The 19,798-nt window shown below is 39.2% G+C and overlaps 1 protein-coding gene across 14 annotated transcripts in view; it reads left to right on the top strand.

Annotated features, from left to right (window-relative positions):
• The first annotated feature begins 210 nt into the window (after positions 1-210).
• The window catches only part of LOC126278047 (protein-L-isoaspartate(D-aspartate) O-methyltransferase), an 85,212-nt gene continuing 65,624 nt past the window's right edge, over positions 211-19,798 (top strand). For 3 of the 14 annotated variants that reach the window (XM_049977834.1, XM_049977835.1, XM_049977833.1), the window contains exons 1-4: positions 226-671; positions 848-940; positions 1,026-1,162; positions 15,097-15,322. In XM_049977834.1, coding sequence (XP_049833791.1) covers positions 614-671; positions 848-940; positions 1,026-1,162; positions 15,097-15,322 — 514 coding nt within the window. In that variant the 5' untranslated portion in view covers positions 226-613. Of the gene's footprint in view, positions 672-803; positions 941-1,025; positions 1,163-15,096; positions 15,323-19,798 lie in introns of all 14 variants that reach the window. The other 11 variants (XM_049977836.1, XM_049977837.1, XM_049977838.1 and 8 more) reach the window with 8 other exon arrangements.

Below are 19,798 nucleotides of genomic sequence, written 5' to 3'. Positions count from 1 at the left end.
TAAAAACTGTCGGAGCACTTTGATTACATAAAAAAATTCATGTGATTATAGATAGCGGAAATCTCTCCTACTATCGTGAAAACATTGTTTAGAGAAGAAAATTGTGGTCACTGCATTTAAAAGTGTTTACAATTCTTTTATATGAGGTATACTAACCCTCAGGTACTGTTACGTTGTCGGCCTGCCACGAACCTACTTTTTCCACATTTTAATTTTCCCTATTGAGGGAACTGGACAGGCGACTGAGAGATTTCAAACTTTAATTTTTCTGTCTGGAGAGATTTCTTCCACTGAGAAATTCAAAGTATACACACTTCCGTTATTTACTGTTACGGACGTCACAGGAAACCCAAAGAAATAGTAAAGCTTGGAGATTTTTAATGCCTTTGCCGCAAGTGTCATTACTGGAGACGTCTGTTATTATTCTCACAATACTATCTTTGGCGAAATTTCGGTTCTGCTGCTGCAGTTGAAATTGTAGTTCTGCGGAAATTCACAGTCGTATTGTTAGAATTAGAAGGTGCTACTTGGTAAACATTTACAACATTTTTGCGTATTTCTGTTGTTTCGTGTGCTAAATACGTCGTCACAATATGCTTGATAGGCTGCTGTCATGGTCGGACAAATTTTAAGTCGTCAGTTGCCCTTACACAGATACCGTACAATAGCAGGTTAGTGCGACTGTTATGGTAAGAAATGTTATGCATTAGAGCTGTCACTGTGTAAAATGTGCAGTGTAGTTATATGAAACTTGCTATGTTTTTCTTCATAAAACCATATATAATGGTTTCAAAATCTTGCAGGTTAGCAGCTCCTATGACTCACTTCTTCGCTCTTGTTGCTGTAGGTTGTGTTTTTTACTTGAGCTTCAACCGGCAGTTCGCGATGGCTTGGAGGTCCCACGGAAAAAATAACAGTGACATGGTCCGCAATTTACGCGGTAATTATTTCCGTTTGGCATTTGCGCACCGGTATTCAGTAATGTGTTTCTAGAATATTTTATTGTATATTGTTTGTCTGTGCAGCTAATGGAATAATTCGTAGTAAGATTGTGGAAGAAGTTATGGAGCAAGTGGACCGTGGAAAATATGCGAAATTTAACCCATACATGGATGCACCTCAAGGGATTGGTTATGGCGTAACTATCAGCGCCCCTCACATGGTAATTTGGTGCATTATTTTCCTACTCAAAGGGCAACTCGTCTGTCTAGGATAATATTAAAATTTACGTACTTTTAAGAAATTATTAAGTATAAAGGTTTGTGCAAACAATACTGCACCTTTTTACTGTTAAACTTCGATCGATAAGCAGCAACATTCCATTTATACTTGAAATGCCATGATTCAGCAGTAACATACCTTTGTGTCGCTGTTTGGTTGAGAGAAAGTAGTATCTGTATTTTGTTACCTCCCTCTTCCTTTATTACTGCAGTTCAGAGCGTATCACCTGCCAGTGTGTTACAGTATGGTATTTAATCATTATACCTTACCTACAAGGTAAGTAAAAACTTTGGAATTCAACAGAATGCTATTATTCTTCTAGGGCTGTTTCATCTCACATCATACATGCCAAGGCCGAATGTGTCACATCTTTATTTTAAAGTTTTCTGAAAAACGTGTGTTGAAGTTCCTGAAGACACCCCTCCAAAATTAAAATGTTTTGATTTTGTGAATGATTTACAAAAACGTCATAGTATTTGTAAAAATATCAAAACAGGAGGAAAAAAACAGATGATAATAAAAAAAAGTGATAGAGATTTGAAATTATTTTTATTTAAAAGTTTGTTCAATACTGTCAGATGTAACTAACCTATACACACTTTTGAGATTTTTTCGCATTTCGTCTCGAAAAATGAGCTACGGAATTCTGTAACTCTCAGCAAACTTAACAATTATGTTTTGAAAATATGAACAGTCATTGGATGTTAATTGTCGTGAAAAGTTATAAAGTGGAAAGACTGCTAACTTTGAGCTATGATATTAATGTTGGAAATTCTTAAACTGCCAAAAGTATTTCTATATGAAGATGAATTAGATTTTTTTAAATAAATTATTTACTCTGAAACCCACATCCTGAATATTCCCAAAATTGTGTGATGTTGGTCATTGTACTAATGGAAGGTACATTCAGATTGGACAATATTTTGTAGTGCAGGATTTGAGAAATTTTTGTTAAACCTAACTCTCAAGATAAAGTCCTGGAACTTAAGATTTTTTAGTTGATTGCTGAAATTGAGTAAATGTAATGCAAAACTTCTATATCATAGTCAGAATAAGTACTTTACAGCATTATAAGTGAGTGGGAAAACAATGGTTCATTTTGTTCAAACATTATGTTAAAAAAATAGATGTAGAAAATAGCTTTGGTTCCAATATTATTCTCATTTTTTTCCATAATTTATGACGTTACTTGAATTAAAATTGCCTATACTGTAATAATAGATGTTACACTGTTGAAAAGCGTTCATATGTTTTTCCATCTGTTCCACATTGAATTTGTATAGCCGAGCTGAATTTGCACATGGACAAGGGTGATTCAACAAGAGCAATGCTTGGGAAGTGGGAACTGCACAATGAACTGCTGATAGTGTCCATTTGAAAGAATTTGCTGGAACCATGAGATATCATAAAGGAGACTGTTACACCTTGTAGCACATGCGAGATACTAATTATTTGTTCCACCCACCACTGCTTGTCATACAGATAAGAAATGGAGTTGCTCTCAACAAAGTCTTCTAAAATGTACTGAGGTCTGTGCATTTCACACACAGTGACAGGTTGCATTGCATGGAGAACTGTTCTTGGAATGTATATGCCACTCCAGGCTGCAACCCAGCAGGGACTTGACTGAATTCTTACCAGTGACATCATAGTAGATTACCCCTTTTTTATGCAATTCCCCTAATGTACGTTCATTTAGAAGTAAGAGTTCCATGTTTTGTAGTAATTTTGAAATGACCTTACGAATCCAATAGCACCTCTTATAGCATTAAGAGCTTCACGCTGAAGATTTTGAAAGCCTCTATTCTCTTCTTGTCCAAACTATTTATCGTCTGTTTCACTTCCATACATGGCTACACTCCATACAAATACTTTCAGAAACGACTTTCTGTAATTTAAATCTATACTCAATGTTAACAAATTTCTCTTCTTCAGAAACACTTTCCTTGCAATTGCCAGTCTACATTTTATATCCTCTCTACTTTGACCATCATCAGTTATTTTGCTCCCCAAATAGCAAAAATCCTTTACTACTTCAAATGCCTCATTTCCTAATGTAATTCCCTCAGAATCACTACATTCCTTGATCCTCATTTTACTTTTTTTGGTGTTCATCTTATACCCTCCTTTGAAGACACTATCCATTCTGTTCAACAGCTCTTCTAAGTCCTTTGCTGTCTCTGACAGAATTGCAATGTCATCGGTGAACCTCAAAGTTTTTATTTCTTCTCCATGGATTTTAATACCTACTCCGAATTTTTTCTTTTGTTCCCTTCACTGCTTGCACAATATACAGATTGAATAACATTGGGGAGAGGCTACAACCCTGTCTCACTCCCTTCCCAACCACTGCTTCCCTTTCATGTCCCTCGACTCTTGTAACTGCCATCTGGTTTCTGTACAAATTGTAAATAGCCTTTCGCTCCCTGTATTTTACCCCTGCCACCTTCAGAATTTGAAAGAGAGTATTCCGGTCAACATTGTCAAAAGCTTACTCTAAGTCTACAAATGCTAGAATCATAGGTTTGTCTTTCGTTAATTTAAGATAAGTCGTAGGGTCAGTATTGCCTCACGTGTTCCAACATTTCTACGGAATCCAAACTGATCTTCTGCGAGGTCGGATTCTACTAGTTTTCCATTCGTCTGTAAAGAATTTGCGTTAGTGTTTTGCAGCTGTGACTTATTAAACTGATAGTTCGGTAATTTTCACATCTGTCAGCACCTGCTTTCTTTGGGATTGGAATTATTATATTCTTCTTGAAGTCTGAGGGTATTTCGCCTGTCTCATACATCTTGCTCACCAGCTGGTAGAGTTTTGTCATGACTGGCTCTCCCAAGGCCGTCAGTAGTTCTAATGGAATGTTCTGTACTGTTTAAGAGTTATTTACAAAATATACATTTTTCAAAGAACTATACCATTTACAAAAACAAAGATAAAATGAAAATATTTTGTTTCGTAACACACTAGGTACAGAGGTCTAACATTTTTGAGAAACTGACATGCCCTTTATGATTTGAGATTAAATTGCCTGACTGCATTTTCTAATTATGTTTATTAGGCATCTATCCAACATTGTCTTGACAATCACATAAGATGATCATAAATCAACCTGCTTCCCCCCTCCCCTGCTGGTCCAGGGGTTAGAATAGGCCTCGGGTATTCCTGCCTATCGTAAGAGGCGACAAAAATGAGTCTCACACATTTCAGCTTTTATGTGATGGTCCCCTGTCGAGTTTGACCTCCAACTTTCTAAATTTTCCTGAAGAGCGAGCCAATTGGGGAAGGGTGCCTTCCATGGTGCATTGTGTTCATCATGCATTGAGATCTTTAGCCCACTTTTCTCGTCATTGCATTGCAGTCCCCCTCATTCTTCATCTCTTGGGCAATGACACCTTCCTGGGTGTGTTTTCCACCATGCATTATGCAGTGTCACTTTCTGTGCCAACGATGACCATGGACTTCTTAGCATCTCATCCAGCACGGTAGCCAGTCCATTGTGGTGGGGCCGCTATGTACCCTGTTGGTTGTAGCCCCTGACAGCACAGTGATCACTCTTTTGATGCCTTCTCCGGTAACTCCCCACTTATGCCATGGAGTACCTACATGCCCATCTCCATGGGACATCGTGACTCCCGGCAACGACCACCCTGCCTGGTGGACCTTGCTGAGGCTGGGTGGCACCTGTGTAGTGGGCCCCTGGTTGGAGTGGGTGGCATCAGGGCAGATGACACTCCATCTACATCTACATGACTACTCTGCAATTCACATTTAAGTGCTTGGCAGAGGGTTCATCGAACCACAATCATACTATCTCTCTACTATTCCACTCCCGAACAGCGAGCGGGAAAAATGAACACCTAAACCTTTCTGTTCGAGCTCTGATTTCTCTTATTTTATTTTGATGATCATTCCTACCTATGTAGGTTGGGCTCAACAAAATATTTTCGCATTCGGAAGAGAAAGTTGGTGACTGAAATTTCGTAAAAAGGTCTCGCCGCGACGAAAAACGTCTATGCTGTAATGACTTCCATCCCAACTCGTGTATCATATCTGCCACACTCTCTCCCCTATAACGTAATAATACAAAATGAGCTGCCCTTTTTTGCACCCTTTCGATGTCCTCCGTCAATCCCACCTGGTAAGGATCCCACACCGCGCAGCAATATTCTAACAGAGGACGAACGAGTGTAGTGTAAGCTGTCTCTTTAGTGGACTTGTTGCATCTTCTAAGTGTCCTGCCAATGAAACGCAACCTTTGGCTCGCCTTCCCAACAATATTATCTATGTGGTCCTTCCAACTGAAGTTGTTCGTAATTTTAACACCCAGGTACTTAGTTGAATTGACAGCCTTGAGAATTGTACTATTTATCGAGTAATTGAATTCCAACAGATTTCTTTTGGAACTCATGTGGATCATCTCATACTTTTCGTTATTTAGCGTCAACTGCCACCTGACATACCATACAGCAATCTTTTCTAAATCGCTTTGCAACTGATACTGGTCTTTGGACGAGCTTACTAGATGGTAAATTACAGCATCATCTGCGAACAATCTAAGAGAACTGCTCAGATTGTCACCCAGGTCATTTATATAGATCAGGAACAGCAGAGGTCCCAGGATGCTTCCCTGTGGAACACCTGATATCACTTCAGTTTTACTCGATGATTTGCCGTCTGTTACTACGATCTGCGACCTTCCTGACAGGACATCACGAATCCAGTCGCACAACTGAGACGATACCCCATAGCTCCGCAGCTTGATTAGACGTCGCTTGTGAGGAACGGTGTCAAAAGCTTTCCGGAAATCTAGAAATACGGAATCAACTTGAGATCCCCTGTCGATAGCGGCCATTACTTCGTGCGAATAAAGAGCTAGCTGCGTTGCACAAGAGCGATGTTTTCTGAAGCTATGCTGATTACGTGTCAATAGATCGTTTCATTCTAGGTGATTCATAATGTTTGAATACAGTATATGCTCCAAAACCGTACTGCAGACCGACGTCAATGATATAGGTCTGTAGTTAAATGGATTACTCCTACTACTGGTGTGACCTGCGCAATTTTCCAATCTGTAGGCACAGATATATCGGTGAGCGAGCGGTTGTATATGAGTGCTAAGTAGGGAGCTATAGTATCAGCGTAATCTGAAAGGAACCTAATCGGTTTACAATCTGGACCTGAAGACTTGCCCGTATCAAGCAATTTGAGTTGCTTCGCAACCCCTAGGGTATCTACTTCTAAGAAACTCATGCTAGCAGATGTTCGTGTTTCAAATTCTGGAATATTCCATTCGTCTTCCCTGGTGAAGGAATTTCGGAAAACTGCGTTCAATAACTCCGCTTTAGCGGCACAGTCGTCGATAACAGTAGCATCGGCACTGCGCAGCGAAGGTGTTGACTGCGTCTTGCCGCTTGTGTACTTTACATACGACCAGAAGCATAGCACGTCATCTCTTGCTGGTGGTCCGCTGCCAGCAGTCTCTAACTTCAATGCTAAGAAACATTACCCCAAATTGTTCCTTTCCCTGGCCACACCATGGGAGGAATGCCAGGCTAAGGATGGCAGCGAAGCTTGTTCACCCTGGTACCTCGTATGTACGAGAGTTGATGGGGAATCTTTCATGTCCATGAAGCCCGAGTTTTTCATGGAACATTTGGAGGACAAGTTTGGGGAGGTGGAGGGCTTGTCCAAAATGCGCTCTGGATCAGTCTTGATAAAAACTGCATCCTCTGCCCAGTCAGGGGCATTACTTGCTTGTGGCAAGTTGCAGTCTGACAACAAGCTATGCGCCTATTTAGAGGGGCGAGGTGTTCATTTCGTCTGGCACATCCATAAAGTTAGAGGGATAATCAGGTTGCTACGGGTCCTTCAAGGGTGCCGCATTGCCTGAGAAGGTCAAGGTAATGGTCTACCGCTGTGACGTCAAACCATATATCCCCCCTCCCGACGCAATGTTGGAAGTTCAGCCATATGTCTTCCCACTGTACTTCCAGTGTCACATGTCAAGATTGTGGATGTCCATCACATCCCAATACTCCACGTCACCCCCCTCCCATTTGTGTGACCTGCAAAGAGGATCATTCACCTTGCTCGCCAGACTGCAGAATTTTACAGAAAGAGAGGAAAATCGTGGAATATAAGACCCTAGACCAACTGACCTACTCTGAGACTGAGAGGAAATTTTAGGGCCTATATACTCTGGCTATGATCTCCTCTTACACCGCCACTATGAGAACAATTGTTGCCCCATCAGTTCCTCGCATTCCTGTCGCATCTCAGAACCAGAAGACTACACCTGCCCTCTTGATGGTAGGGGGCACTTCCCTCCCTGTTGCTCCCGCACCACCTACTTGTGGAGCATCACCCCCCCTCCCCCACCCCCTCCAACCATCGGGGACATCGGTCCCACTTCTGAGCCGGAGAAGCATGAGTTCTCTTCAGCTCGTCTCACTAGGAAGGGGTCTCTTGCGTCAAGTGACAACCTGTGTGATAGTGACCATTTCCCCATATTCCTGTCACTGCTCTGGTGTCAGGCCCAAGGAAGCGTGCCCAGATGGGCTTTAAACAAGGCGGATTGGGAAACTTTCATGTCTGCTGTCACTGTTGAATCTCTCCCACATGGTAACATCAATGTGATGGTTGAGCAGGTGACTGCAACACCTCATAGCCTTTAAACGGCTCCATGCCTGCATTTGCCGACTGGAAGGGAAAGTGCTCTCATTCACTACATGCCACAGTGAATCTAGTCCATTCGGGGTTGCATAAAATTTTACAACATTGAAACATAATGTGTGGAATTCACTGTCACGGTCACTCCTTCCTCCTCTTTTAAAAAGAATGGGCCTACCATACCAGAATGTGATACAGCATGCCACACTGTCACTCAAGGAGTATGTTGTGGTCTTCCAATAATAATTCGGGGGTTATTTTCAGCGAAAGTTTTGAGTGGAATGTTGAACTGTCGCTGAAAAGCTCATTGTGTAGCGATCACAGATATGTTGTTTTCATAATAAGCACGAATGGCAAAACCACGATGTGCACCGGTGCAGACCATGTTGGCTACTGAAATGGGGTCAATGACTAAGCAAAGGCAGCACAACTTCACCCCTTTGTGTGCCAAAGATTTAACCCAGAATAGTGAAGATCATCCTTTGCTCTAGTGATGTAGCTATGCACTTCTCTATTATTTTTGAAATGGGGTGGGTTATTTATAACAAACTTCGTAAGTGAATATATGCATTGCGAAGGTACTGTGAAGTGTCAGAGTTTCTTAAAAAAATGTCTGCAAAGTGGTTTTGGGTGGGCTCCAGCTATCATTCTGATTACACACTTCTGTGCAAATGAATACTTTTTCTCTTACTGATGAATTGTCCAAAATATGATGCCATATGAAAGTAGGCATAGTAGACTATTTTACTCTCTTGGCTCTGTGATAAAAAATTGTGGTTACAGCATTGTGCACCTTTTTTGTGCTTAAGACAACCTTAATATGGCATAATGAATCTTATTTTTTTACTCTGATATTGTAGTTATAAACAACATTGTTCCTTTTGAACTGCAGTTAATTGTTTACATAAACTTCACGAGGAAATAAATACTGTAAAGCAGTAGTCAAAATGCGTAACTATTTCTATGAGATGATGGGTGAGGACCACATTTTATTCTTGTAGTGTGTTTGTGGGCAATGAAGACTTTCTTTGTTAAAGATGAGTTACTCCATAACATTATTCTGTGTGACATTATTAAATGAAAATATGTCAATTGATGATTTGCATCTCCCCAAGATTTGCAATAATTCTAAGTGCAAATGTTGCTGAACTAAGTTGTTTTAGTAGCCTGAAATGTTTTTTCCAGTTTAAAATCTCATCAATATGGAAATCCAATAATTTTGAAGTTTTTTGTCCTATTTATTATTCATTTACCGTGTGCTACATAGCTATAGTGCATCTAGATGTGCAGAAATGAATATGTTAACTTAATAAAACTGAGAGTGAGACCATTTGCACAAAACCAGTCACTCATACTTTCCAAATCATTGTTTACTATTTCTTCTGGTTCTCGAATTTTGTAATTTTTTAAAAGAAGTTTCTGTCAACAACTTAATTTCATTTTTAATTAATGTTTGTAATCTGCTATTTTTCCTGGTAAACTAAAAATTTGTATGGTGATACAAGTCTTCAGAAAGAAAGATAAGCAGCTGTCCAACTACTGACCAGTTTTTGTTGTTTCAGTATTCCAAGCCAGCTTAATAAATATTTTATAAGCATGTTCTCTCCAACAGCCAGACTGTCTTTGAAGTTAACAACTAGGTGTTAACTGCATTTTGAAAATAAGGACCTGTTTGTTATACTTTGTAATCTCACTAAAGCCTGTATACCATTTAGCTCTACACCCTACTTGCAAAACACGAAGTTTATGACACACACAACCCAACTTTAACTGTAATTTAGTCCTGTTTAAACAACAGGAGACAGCTTATCTCTATTCAGAATAGATGCTAGTTACTGAAGGAGGTTCAGACTGGCATGCCATCTAGCTTTTGGCTCTTGGTTCATTTCTTTCCATTATTGAAGTAACAATTTACCTTCCCACATAGGATCTAATACAGTAGTATGATTAGTAGATGACACACCGCTTTATACATGCTGCGCCACCATAAAATTGTAGCAGGCAGTTAAAGAAAATTAAGACTAGCAGTGAAGTGGTTTTATTCTAATGAACTCCTTTGTAAATGATAGATTGATAGTTACCATAAAGATGACACGTTAAGTTGCAGATAGGCACAATTAAGGCATAAGCTTTCCACCACAGTCTTCATCAGAGAAAGAAATGGAATTAAATTGGAAGAACTTCTGTGTAAAAGGATAAAATCTTTTGCACTGTTAAGTGGCCAGTGGTTAATAAAGGGCATATCTCCAAGACAAATACAGTGATATGCTGGTTTGTCATGCAGGTTAGATTTTACCTCCTAAATCAGCAAGCTATCTCATCTGATACACTCTAGGTCCATAACCTATTGAACATATCATAGTGCACAACTGTAATTTACAGTAAGCAACTGGTAGGCAGGAAACATACAATATTTATTTTTCCCTACCATACGTATTAATTTCAGAGATGCTATACAGTTCAGTAGTGCTTGAAATTCATCATAGTTATTTCATTTTCATAGACTGTGTTTTGGGTATTTTACTGTTATGTGAGACAACTGATTTTGCAAGAGAAGAAATACATAGCTTGTTTTCATAATTAACATTTACTTACATTAAATGTAATCTCCTTTTACAATTTATTAATTCAGCTGTTTGATGCATTAAACCACGACATTTTGATTGTACAATGAAATTTACATAGTGTACTCTAGAATAAAGGTCTTGGTCAGGAATAGTTGTGTACTTAACTTTGTTTGTGCAGCAATCCTATCAATACTTTCTGTGAGATATGATGAGAAGGAAAGAGGGTGTGACAGCTGCTGGGTACACACAGCCAATGAGAGCAGCGAACAGATAATGCCTTTAGTCAAATCTTTTGACTTACATGCATATTCTAAAGGCTAATTCTTTGTCAATGCAGTGACTCCCCTCTGTCATTGGCTGTTTGTTTTTAGTTCCCTTTTATTGTCTGATCTTATCCTTTCTCAGTGTCTTTGAAATACACTTCATCCTAGGCTGTCTTATTCCTGTCCTTCCCACTTCTTCTTCTTCTTCTTCTTCTTCTTCTTCTTCTTCTTCTTCTTCTTCTTCTTCGGCACTACAGCCCTTGGTGGGCCTTGGTATCCTCAATAATCTTCCTCCATCTCTCTCTGTTCTCTGCCTTTTTCTTCCATTCAAGGATCCCCATCTTGGCAAGGTCAGCCAGCATGTTGTCCATCCATCTGGCTCTTGGTCTGCCCTTCTTTGTGGTTGAATACTGTAAGGCATTCATTATTCGTTTGGGTATCCTGCCTTCTGTCATCCTCTCCGTATGTCCTAACCACCGTATTCTTTGAGATTTGATAAATTTCACTGTATCTTTCCCTTGTATAAGCTCTTGTATTTCATGGTTGTATCTCACTCTCCAACCTTCTGCCTCTTACAGGCCCATAGTAGATGTTTTTGTAAGATTTTCCTTTTAAATGCCCTTAGGCTGTTACTGTCTGCCTCTGTCATTGTCCACATTTCTGATCAATATGTGGCAACAGGTCACACAAGGGAATAATATACTCTCAATTTATTTGTTCTTTTAATTAGTGTTCTAGAATATCTGTAGGTTTGCATAATAGTCTTTGTTTCCTGCTTGTTAAATAATGGAAGCATCCAACAGCCTTGAAACATTTATCAGAGATATTCAGGTCCTGTGGTGTTCTTCTAGCTTCAGAATTGGACAAAACCATGTATTTTGTCTGCCTTTCAGTTACAGTAAGTCGAATTCTTGTTCCTTCTGCTTCCATTTCTACATATATTTCCTTAATCGATGTTACATCCCTTGCCACTATGACATCATCATCTGCATATGCACCTACCTGGCTGGACTTTATGATTATTGTTCCTTTTTTATCTACTTTTCGTGTGATACTATGCAGTGCTAAGTTAAACAGGACTGCAGAGATGCCATCACCCTGTTTCACTCCGTTCTCAAAGTCAAACTGCGTGGCCATTCTGTTGTTCACTTTTACTTTTGTGTCCTTCATTGTTAGCTCGATTAACCTTCTCAGTTTATCACAGATGCCCAATTCTTTCAGTCCTGGTCTATTAATACTATCGATAGCTTGTTTAAAGTCAATGAACAGGAAGTGGAGATCTATATCATATTCATAATTTTTTTTTTCCATTATTTGTCTAACAACAAACAGCTGGTCAGATTTACCTCTCTTTGGCCAGAACGCACATTGGTATTCTCAGAGTATCTTTTTGGTGCACTTCTTTATTCTTTCATTGAGCAGTCTAGAGAAAGTCTTATATACTGCACTCAGTAGTATTATGCCTCTGTGGTTCTCACAATTGAGTTTTTCTCCTTTCTTATATATTGGGCATATTATTCCAGTATTCCACTCCTCCAGCATGCTTTCATTTGCTCATATGTTCTTTATTAGTTTAAATATTTCATGTCTTAAAAGGTCCCCCCCCCCCCCCCCCCCACCACCACCACCACCACCACCACCACCACCACCACCACCAACCAATTTTATTGGTTGTGACATGATCCCATCTTCACCGGGTGCATGCTTATTTTTTAGTTTATTTATCACAGTTTCCACTTCCAGCATTGTTGGATTTTGTGTCTCATCTCTTTCAATTTCTCTTGCCTCTGTGTTCTCTTCCTGTTTCTGTGTACCTGTTGGGGCCTGATCTGAGTTTTTGTTGGGTGTACTTCAAAGTATTCTTCCCTCCTTTGCAATATTTCTTGTTCATCTCTTATTACCTGTTTCTTATTCATCTCTTATTACCTCGCGGTTTCTGTTTTTGCATGCACGTTGTTCGTGTTGAAAATCTTTTTCTAATCTTTCCCACAGCATGATAGAGAATTTATTCATTTCATTCTATTCCTTTAATTCTTCTATCTCTTTAAACTTTGATTTCAGCCATTCCTTTTTCTTTTTCTTGCATATTCTTTGGGCATTGGTTCTTATTTCTTAGTACACCTCCATGTTTCTTCTTGTTTCTCTTTGTATCATTGTCAGTCTAGCTGCATTTGTATATTCTATACTAGCCTGCATTCATCATCAGACCACTCATTTCTTTCATTTCTTCTCATTCCAGCTACATCTCTTGCTGCCTCTTTCACCGCTTTCTGGATCTTAGTCCATCTCTCTTGGATTCCCATTGTTCCTTGCTGGGAATCAGTGCATCTCTAACTTTTGCTTGGTATGCTCTCACAACTTCTGGGTCATTCAGTTTTTCTGTGTCCCAGTTTGTATTTTTCTCCATTCTAGCTTTAGGTATTTCAGATAGTTTCTCTCACTACAGCATTTACAGCATATTGGTCTGAGTCACAGTTCTGGCCCCTGCAGCTTCTCACACCGATAATTGATGCGACATGTCATGCCTTTACTAACACTTGGTCTATTTGATTGACTATTCCACTTACATTTAATTTCCATGTTCCCAGATTTATTCTTTTATGTCTACAACTATTTACCTTTTACTTGAGAGAATTTCAGAAGACAGATGTCGGAACAGAGCAGAAAGTTACTGACAAAAATCAACCCAAAGAGCATGCTGTAAACTCTTGGGAATAATAATTCTAGAAAGAATTAAGGGCAAGATCAGTGGATACAACCCTTCATATCCAGCCAGTTTCCTTGTGAGATGCTGCTGCACTGAACAAATACTGAGCTGCACCTCCTACAACTTCACAGGAGTAGATTTCCAAGCAGGCCTCAAAATATTAGCAGCATTCATAGACATGATGACTGTGTACAGTACAGGTAATGCATGGATTAGTCTGCTGATTTTTAAGTGTTTCATCTAATCGAAAATTGATGTAGTTCCTGAATAATATGCTAAGAACCAGGCTATTTCAAATGGTCATGGGTGACCAGATCAGTAACATGAGGCATCTACAAAAGAAACTGCCTCAAGACCATCCTAGCCACAGTCTTGTGTAACATCTTTAAGATTTGAGCCAACAGAATGCTAGAATCCATATTTTTTAAACTTCTGCTGACATCGTGGTCCTAGTAATGAGAGGAACTTCTGTAGCAGCAATGGAACACATTATAATTAGAGAAAGTAGAACTCCAGGGATGCATTATTATAAATGAAGACCAACATTCAACTTACGTGAACCTGCTTTCATCGTAACAACACAGATCAACCACCAATTGAAAATGTGTTTTAACAATAGCTTGCCTACACACAACACTGTCCTAAAATATTGTAAGTGTTACTTTGGGTAATACCTGAGCCTTCAAGCAGCGTCTTGTCTATTCCTGGGGACCAACAGCAACACCCTGACTCACTCAGCCTTTAACTCTTATGTATATCATAGCTGAGTTATCAATGGCTAAATAGCACTTAAACTTACTAGAGACTTCACATCTGACTGAACGGTCAGCTACAGTCCACCTTCCAGTACCTCTAACCTACCAACAGTCAGCTATATTGCTTTGCCTACATAAAAAAACAAGAAGCTTTGTTACCAATATTCCATAACTGCTGTCAGTACATGTGGATATAGGTGCAGCAGCTAGTTAAGAGACTCATGACATGAAGCTTACCAATGTGGACTGGGGAGAAGCTTTGTGTGAATGCTTTTGACTTACAAAGTTTTAGGACCTCTCTCCCAGAATAATGACAAATATTACACCCAGTTGATTCATTCATCTTTGTTTCATGTTGAAGGAATTGTAACAGGATCTGCACTGGCTATGCTACACAAATGTTGTTTGTGCTTTCAGCTGAAAGGTTGTGTCTGTTATTATAACTATGAAGTGTGTTGTACAGAACTAAAAGGTTGGAAATATCCATGAAACTTGTTTCTTTTATCACCCACCTTGCAAAGTCAGTTGGAACATGAAATTGTACTTTGTGCTGTGATAAAAATTAACATGATTGATAATCATTTGTTTAAAATTATGGTATATTGTTATGTGATAGTAATTTTTGTTTTATATTACTTAGGGCGCTGATAACCTTGTTGTTGTGCGCCCTAAAACACTAATCATCATCATCATCATCATATATTACTTGTTTTGTACTATTATCATTGAAATGAGACTAATTCACTTGGAAACACCTACTGTAAATAAAGGAAATAATAAATTTGCAGTAGTTATTTACCTATACAAGAATGTAACAAAAGTGTGCGTTATCTTACAATATTTCTTTAATTTAGCTACCTATACAAGAATGTAACAAAAGTGTGCATTATCTTACAATATTTCTTTAATTTAGCATGCTCATGCCCTGGAACTCTTGAAAGATCACCTGAAAGAAGGTGAGAGAGCATTGGATGTTGGATCAGGCAGTGGTTATCTTACTGTCTGCATGGCACTCATGGTGGGTGAAACAGGACGAGCCGTTGGCATAGATCACATCCCGGAGTTAGTTGAATTTTCACGAAATAATGTTCGCTCTGACAAGCCAGAGCTGTTAGATTCTGGAAGAGTCAAACTGGTTGGTAAGTTTCTCTCATATTTTCCTTTAATTTGTTGGCCCTTAGGGTATACTGTAACTATTAATATTTGACCCTCGTAAGTATCGCTTAATGAAATGTTTGATCTGAAAGTGCATTGTTCTTATAAAATTCTGGTTCAGTGAGGCCGATCCGACAGTGTTGAATCACTGTTTAACTGTTGTACTGGGAAAATGGGGCAACTGGCAATTCCTTATGAGCAGTCTCTGTTTTTGAATGTAGTATACATGATTTGTACTTTTCTCTATGTGAAAATTTGGATAGTGAATGGACACACACGATAAATTCTGTAGGTCTGCTGAAATGCAGTTCTTACTTTGCTGTATGATTAGTGCATGAGAGAAAGAACAACATTTATGAGACTAGGAAATTATTTGAATTTGAGAGGGGGCTGCGTTTTTCTCCCCCCCCCCCCCCTCCCCCCCCCCCTCTAAGAAAGTGTGAAGTGAATTGTTTAGTCATAAGATAATAATATATATAAGAGAGATTTACAGTAGATAGAGCACCATTTGGCTTGTTGAAAGGACTTTGACAAGGTAACGAAAATAGGACACGGAGAAATAAAGGAAATGTCAAATAGACATGAATTGGATTCAGTCAGAAAAAAGTAAATAGCCCAACGTGAATTCTGAGAAGGCGAGTTCTAAGTTATGAGTATTTATTGCTGTAAGTGGCACATGAATTGCAGCATGATACTTTCATTTGTCCAATCATTCATACTTCATGAGTGAAAAGGATAGAAGGTTAGATTGCTACTCACCATAAAGTCAGATACAACGAAATGACTGTTGCACATTACAGCTTTTGGTCAATGTCGTCTTCACCAAAGGAAACACACATACTTTCACGCAAACAACGACACCTCATGCACACACGACCATTACCACTGGAAGCTCCAACCAGAATACAGCTCACACATAAATGGCCATTTGGAGTTGAACGAGGTAGGGGGAGGGATAGCAGGGTGCGGGTGTAGGGGAGAGGGGGTTGGGGTGTGAGAGAGTACTGCCTTCTGGTGGGGTGTGCAGGAACGAGAAACTGCCAGTTGCACAGTTGGAAGGTGGAGTGTGGCAGAAAAAATGGGGAATGGAAAAGGAGAGGGGCACGGAAGGGGAAAGAATGGGCAGGTGCATTGTCGGAGGGCAGCACACACAGAGGGTAGGGGAATGTGAAAAGGGAGGAGGTGATAGCATGAGGGGGTGGAAACTGTTCGGTAAAGGGTGTGGGGCAGTTGGTTACCATAGGTTGAGACCGGGATAGTTTCAGGAGCAGAGAACGTGTTGGAACTCTCATCCGTGCATTTCAGAAAAGCTGATGGTGGAGGGAATGGTCCAGAAGGCACAGGTTGTGTAGTGGCCATTGGAATCAAGCATGTTAAAAGCTGCATGTTGTCCCACACGTTGGTCTGCTTTGCTCTTTGCCACAGTTTCATGGTGGCAGTGCGTCCTGGTGGACAGCCAATTGGTAGTCACACCAATACAAAAGTCTGTGAAATGGGTGCAGTATTACTGATTCTTTACAGACGAATGGAAAAACTGGTAGAAGCTGACCTCAGGGAAGATCAGTCTAGATTCCATAGAAATGTTGGAACACGGGAGGCAATACTGACCTTATGACTTATCTTAGAAGCTAGATTAAGGAAAGGCAAACCTACATTTCTAGCATTTGTAGACTTAGAGAAAGCTTTTGACAATGTTGACTGGAATACTCTCTTTCAAATTCTAAAGGTGGCAGGGGTAAAATACGAGGAGCGAAAGGCTATTTACAATTTGTACAGAAGCCAGATGGCAGTTATAAGAGACGAGGGACATGAAAGGGAAGCAGTGGTTGGGAAGGGAGTGAGACAGGGTTGTAGCCTCTCCCCGATGTTATTCCATCTGTATATTGAGCAAGCAGTAAAGGAAACAAAAGAAAAAATTCGGAGTAGGTATTAAAATCCATGGAGAAGAAATAAAAACTTTGAGGTTCGCCGATGACATTGTAATTGTATCGGAGACAGCAAAGGACTTGGAAAAGCAGTTGAACGGAATGGACAATGTCTTGAAAGAAGGATATAAGATGAACATCAACAAAAGCAAAACGAGGATAATGGAATGTGGTCGAATTAAGTCGGGTGATGCTGAGGGAATTAGATAAGGAAATGAGACACTTAAAGTAGTAAAGGAGTTTTGCAATTTGGGGAGCAAAATAACTGATGATGGTTGAAGTAGAGAGGATATAAAATGTAGACTGGCAATGGCAAGGAAAGCGTTTCCGAAGAAGAGAAATTTGTTAACATCAAGTATAGATTTAGCTGTTTAGCTGTGTAGCTGTGCCTAAGTCAGTGTAGAATCCATGTGATATAGTAAGTGTATCAGTAGGTTCTACTGAAACATTCTCATTGGAGTAGAACAAATTGGCCTCAAGTAAATTACTTAGGCTCCTGTAAACTGTATTTTACTAGTAGCTAAACCTTTCATGGTTGCTGGTGACGCTACTGAAAGTGTGTGTTCCAATAAGCTGACAACTTTCTGGACCAAAATATATGACTTCAGCCTTTATGGAGATTTTGTGAATTAAGCTGTTGGTGCAACATTTTCAATTTGTGTCCTAATAGGATTACACAGGATAACACTGATTCTGTGGTGTGGAATTTATTAATCCATGTCAGGAAATTTGGTCTGCTGAATATGAAAATAATAATGTTTTTGTTGAATTAACTCTAATTCTCGAGGTAAAGGCATAGATTTATACTGGAAAGAGAAGACTTTTTAAAACTTTAAAATAAAAGTTATCAAATGATTTCAAAGAAACGAAGTACTATAAATGATACAAAGAATAATAAACTTAATCATAACAAAAACAAATCAATAAGAAGTAAGAAAACCATTTTCTATGTTTGGGTTTTTTTTTTTCCCCCAGCGTTTTTGGGCCGGGCAGTCTCTATGCAAGTTCCAGTAGTAGTCTGCCATTGTATGGCGATCCCAATGATCTTTTCTCCATTATCTTGATGCCCTGGTTGAACCATACCCTTTGTTCATGGTTGTAATCGCCCAAGTTGTCAGGATATTTCTCTAAGTGACTGTGCAAAAAATGCAATTTTATACTCATTAGGTCCTAGTTTTTGTAAACTCTGGGGTGTTTTGTTTACATTTCAGAGTATTCTTCGATTTGTGATTCTCCAAAAAATTTTTGAGAACTGTAGTTTGTGAAATCATCATTGTTTATAAAAGTACAGACTTGTGACCCACAATAAATTCCTGATTTTTACTTTTCTACACTGAGACAAGGATATGATTGACAAATATATTTGAAGCAATCGCCATTCCTGTCTAAAGCTTTAACAAACTGTTTTATAAGCCCAAGTTTAATATGTAATGGTGAAAGAATGATTTCTCCCCCGACTGATCAACAGTTTGTGAACAGTGTTATCTTTTCCTATAGTCAGGTTCTTGGCTGCCATTCTTTAGTGCTCCAATGTTCATTTTTCGCACGACTGTCCCACAGACAAAGAAAATGGGGTTATCTAGTGTATCCACATTACTGACACAATAAAACATTCACCATTTTTAAATCTACACACACTGACCACTGCTGTTTGTGAAATGAAATTGTTACTAAAACAAGATTAACATTTTGATATTCTTCCTTGAAATTAGTTGACCGAGCTATCGGGATCTAAGCCAATTTATTTTCATTATGCAGTAACATACATATAAAACTTTTTTAAAGCTATCTAGGAAAAGTGACCAGTGTTTGTTTGGTATATTATAAGATCCATTTAATTTAAAAGTCCAGAAATATCACTACCCTATACGATATCATTAGTCTCATTAGAATATGGGAGAATTTCACGCTCACTAGTTCAATAGGCTATTATTGATATGCCAGGCTGAAGGCAATGTTTTTCTTTTAGTCTTGATGCAAGAAGCTCAGCTAATTTCTTACATAAATTTAAAACTCAAATCAAGTTGTTTAGTTTGCCCTGAGTAAAGTCTTGCAGTGTAGGACTGCATTCTTCAAATTCCCTTTCACCATTATGTTTACTGTGACTGTTTAACATTCCAACATCATCACAGTAATTGTCTTATAAGGAAGTAAATACCAGTATTGGCAAATCTTTACTATCCAGAATGAGATTTTCACTCTGCAGCGGATTGTGTGCTGATACGAAACTTCCTGGCAGATTAAAACTATGTGCCGGACCGAGGCTTGAACTTGGGATGGGGCGTGAGTTGTGCTTTGGTAGCTCACGTGGTAGAGCACTTGCCCTTGAAAGGCAAAGGTCCCGAGTTCAAGTCTCGGTCCGGCACATAGTTTTAATCTGCCAGGAAGTTTCAAATCTTTACTATGCAAGATTGGTGGCTTAGCGGATTGTACGTTTGGGTAAATTGAAGAGTGCTTTTTTTATCAATTCATACCTTTTACATGCATACCACAAAAGTGGCAATCGACAAGGTGGTTTCTTGGCTCTGTCCATGT

Source organism: Schistocerca gregaria, chromosome 6 (genome assembly GCF_023897955.1).
Source record: "Schistocerca gregaria isolate iqSchGreg1 chromosome 6, iqSchGreg1.2, whole genome shotgun sequence".
Lineage (NCBI taxonomy): Eukaryota > Metazoa > Arthropoda > Insecta > Orthoptera > Acrididae > Schistocerca > Schistocerca gregaria.
The sequence above is the reverse complement of the archived record's forward strand: the minus strand, read 5'-3'. Positions and strand labels throughout refer to the sequence as shown.